The sequence below is a fragment of the Mycetomoellerius zeteki genome, unplaced genomic scaffold, assembly GCF_001594055.1.
Source record: "Mycetomoellerius zeteki isolate Tzet28-1 unplaced genomic scaffold, Tzet1.0 scaffold64, whole genome shotgun sequence".
Taxonomy (NCBI): domain Eukaryota; kingdom Metazoa; phylum Arthropoda; class Insecta; order Hymenoptera; family Formicidae; genus Mycetomoellerius; species Mycetomoellerius zeteki.
In genome coordinates, this window is record NW_017257654.1 from 1359294 (window position 1) to 1363308 (window position 4015).

Below are 4015 nucleotides of genomic sequence, written 5' to 3' on the forward strand. Positions count from 1 at the left end.
ATTCAAGATCGATTTTTTAGAAAATCGATTCTTTTATCTTCGATTCTCGATTTTTTAGATCGATTCTTAAGACCCGAAATCGATCTTCTGTGTACAGCTGGTCACTGAAAAGTTGTAACACTTTTTTTCCATGAGTTTCGGAATGCAGTTTGCTGACCGAGCGATTAGTTCTTATAGATCCACTCATTTACATTCAATCAGTCTACGAGCAAGGCTGAGTTTCGAAAGACATCGAAAAAAAAAATGTTGCAACCTTTCTGTGACCGGCCATATGCATTGGAATTGGTTTTTTTTTTTTTTTATACGAAAAGAGCTATAATATGCAATTTGCAATTAGTCTAGATTTTTAGATCGATCTTTACCGAATCGATTTTTTGACATTCAATCTTTTGGTGAATCGATACTCGCAGTTGCGATTCAGGTCGATTAAAAAAATCGATTCTTTTGCCTAGATCGAACATCCCTAGTGTGAATTCAACAAATGGCTGCGTTCGAAAACGTACTCAGATGCCTCCCCCCCGATACCACATTCGTCATCTGTCCTTGTTTAACATTTAATATTAAGGAAATTCTCGCCTTTGATGAAATATAAGACAAGACTATAATATACATGTAATGCAAAAGTTAATAATATCAATAATATCTAGAAAAAATTTCATTGACTTTTTTATTTTGAAGATATTTAATTCTAAATTTCTAGAATTTTACATTACAAGTTGAAGGTATAACCTTATTCTATAGTTATTCTCTTTTAAATTGAGATACTTTCTTATAAGACAGCAATTTAAAAATCTTAATAATTATAAAGTAAACACTTAAGTTTGCTCTCGTAAAGTTTCATTTAAACTGACCGTACAGTTTACAAGAAATTTATATTCTTCAACGAAAAAAGCTAGAATAGGACAAATCAAATGGACGATGCATATACATCAAATAAGCATTTTACAACTTTTATTTTGTCATTTTGAAAATATTTAGTAACATATAAAATTAACAACAATTATGTATAATGGTATAGGATATTGTTAGTAACCTTTTTATTCCATTATTTTAATTGTTTTACATATTATTATGAATAAAACGTCTATTGACTAGCGCGAGACTTTCTTAAACAAGGATAGATGATGAACTCGAGGCATCCAAGCGACGTTTCGAAGGCATCCGAACGCATTTCTATGAACTACCATTTCGGTGATGACAGCGACAATCGTCGATAGAAGCGCCATCTATCAAAGGAGGGTGAAGTTTGAAGTTAGTGGCCCTGGACGGAACGTAACGACTCCGCAACCGTGTAGTTTGTGGCTTTTTTTGCGTGACAGAAATTTTGTCGTTCGACTGATTTGGCAATAGGATTTGCGAATGAATTCGTGAATTCATTGTGCGACAGGTAGTTATCCAGTTAAGATTCCTACAAAACATTGCGAATAATGCGGAGAGAAGCCAATTAAAATGAACTCCGCAACGATAACGGTGTTGACTCCGTAACCCCTAACCTTTGATCCTCGAATTAATTTTCACACTCGTGAGATGTTTTAGTCTGTTATTGTATTTATTTCATGTATCAATCGTCTGAATATTTTAAATGAAATGCAAAACGAACATTGTCGCTTACAATTTGTTTTCTACAACAACTGTAATTTTGTGTCTTATCGCATGACGAAGATTATCCATTTATCCGTACGGTTATTTATGGGTGTTTTCCAACAAGAGACGCAGATTATTATTTGTCTTCTGTAATTGGATAGCTCTGTCTCCACACTCGGAGTTTGATATAGCCAACTACTTTTCTCTGCTTCTACCTTTCACTGTATAGCCACATAAAAGATTAAAAGAGTAAATGGAATACGAATGCATTAAGTTAAACTGGGCCAAATACTTTCAAAAATTAAAAATAATACTCGAACTGGAGCAAAAATATATCCATCCTGGCTGAGTCATCACATGAGACATAAGAGACAGATGACAGTGTAACATAAGTAGTGTAACATAAACCTTTCTTTTAAAATAGTTTAGATAGTTGGCACTAATATCATTCTTTGTTATTCATTGAATGCCAAGAAAGATAGAATGATGTTTCTGTCAACTATGTTGAGTTATAAGTCTATTTTATATAGCTGAACTAGTATATACTTTTGAAATTTAAACTGAAATACTTAAATATGTTTTGATATTTGACAAAAGCAGGAAAGAAAGTTCTATTACAGTCTAGTACAGAAATAAAAAATGTACTTTGTTATGTTCTTGTTTTTATCAATATTAATCAATATCAATATTATCTTGTATTTATCAATATTAATCAAAGGTGAATGATTCACTGTGTTACATTGTGTCATCAGTGGCTAAAAAGTACTCTTTATTAGATAACTCAATTACAATAACAAGAAATAAAGTATTAGTTTCAATCATCATTAATTTTGTTAAAGTCAACACAATGAGTTATCATCGAGGAAGTGGTAACAAGCCGAAAGGCTTTGGCTTCAGTGGCTTCCAAATGTCTGGAACAAAAAGAAGTGGTACCAATATACCTCCACCTCCACCAAACTCTACCCTGAGCAAACAAGGCTATCACACGATGAATGCCATTACGGAAAACGCCTTGTCTGCGTGTTGGGGCATGCCTAAAAAGCGCAGCAAGACCGAGGAAGAGTTAGTATAATTTCATGAATAAACAACGCATTTGCAAAAAAAAGCAGCTACAATTGTAAGATTCTTTTATATAGGATGTCTCACAACTACCGCATTTCCTCTTAGGAACATATTCTTGAGGTAATTTTGAGACGAAAATCCAAAAATATCGAGGCTACAATAATTTTTGAATTATAATTGGTTAAAGATAGTGTGTAATTTGAAAACTATTATAGCCTCGATATTTTTGTATTAGGATTTTCGTCTTAGAATGTTCACAAGAATCCAGAAATAATAATAGAGGCTATAAAAGTAAAATGGTTTTTGACTTATAAGCATTCAAAGTTAGCTTATAATTAAAAAAATTATTGTAGTCTCGACATTTTCATATTAGAATTTTCATTTCAAAATTACTTCAAAAATATGTCCTTAAGAGGAAATGCGGTAGTTGTGTGACATCCCCTGTATAAGTGATTCTTGCCTCTAGTTTTATACTACATTGAAATGTATAAATCAATCATATTAAAAAAAATCTTACAACAGTTGTACAAAGCTGCTTTTTCTGTTGAATATAACATTTGTCTTTTGAATGCAATTAATGTTATAAAAAGATCATATATATTAAACATTATAATCCCTATTTAAATTCAGATACTTTGAAGACGATGACGAACCTCCAACTTCATCGTTGGAATATATACCAGCGCCTGGTTCTCCCACATACGACTTGATGAAAAAATCGGCAACGAAGGATAACAGCGACAGTGAGGAGGATACTCTAGATGCTTTCATGGCAGGTATTGATGCAGAAGTGAAGCAGAATACTTACGCAGCTCAGTGTGGTGATAATCGTAAAGAAGATAAATCTAAAGGATTTCGGGCAGATATTGATGGAGAAGACGATGAGGAAAGTTACTACAGGTATAAGTTTATTAGAGAGAGATATTATCAATTACATACTTTTGACGTAAAATTCTGATAAAATATATAATTATTACTTCATTCCTTAAGATATATGGAAGAAAATCCAACTGCTGGTTTGCAACAAGAAGAATCCGATCAAGAGATTGAATACGATGAAGACGGCAATCCCATTGCACCACCAAAGAAGAAGGAGATCGATCCATTACCTTCAATTGATCATAGTGAAATAGAATATGAATCGTTCGAGAAGAACTTTTACAATGTGCATGAAGAAATTGCAAGTTTAAGCAAACAGCAGGTCGATGATTTAAAAAAGACTCTGGGTATAAAAGTATCCGGACCGTCTCCGTCAAATCCGGTAACGAGTTTCGGTCATTTCGGCTTTGATGATGCTTTGATTAAAGCTATCCGTAAAAACGAGTACACACAGCCCACACCTATTCAGGCGCAGGCGATTCCTGCCGCT

At 33.3% G+C, this 4015-nt stretch overlaps 1 protein-coding gene across 2 annotated transcripts in view; it reads left to right on the forward strand.

Annotated features, from left to right (window-relative positions):
• Positions 1-1300: 1300 nt before the first annotated feature.
• The window catches only part of LOC108728802 (ATP-dependent RNA helicase DDX42), a 9286-nt gene continuing 6571 nt past the window's right edge, over positions 1301-4015 (forward strand). For both annotated transcript variants that reach the window (XM_018457588.1, XM_018457587.1), the window contains exons 1-4: positions 1301-1387; positions 2424-2646; positions 3277-3546; positions 3637-4004. In XM_018457588.1, coding sequence (XP_018313090.1) covers positions 2432-2646; positions 3277-3546; positions 3637-4004 — 853 coding nt within the window. In that variant the 5' untranslated portion in view covers positions 1301-1387; positions 2424-2431. The remainder of the gene's footprint in view (positions 1388-2423; positions 2647-3276; positions 3547-3636; positions 4005-4015) is intronic.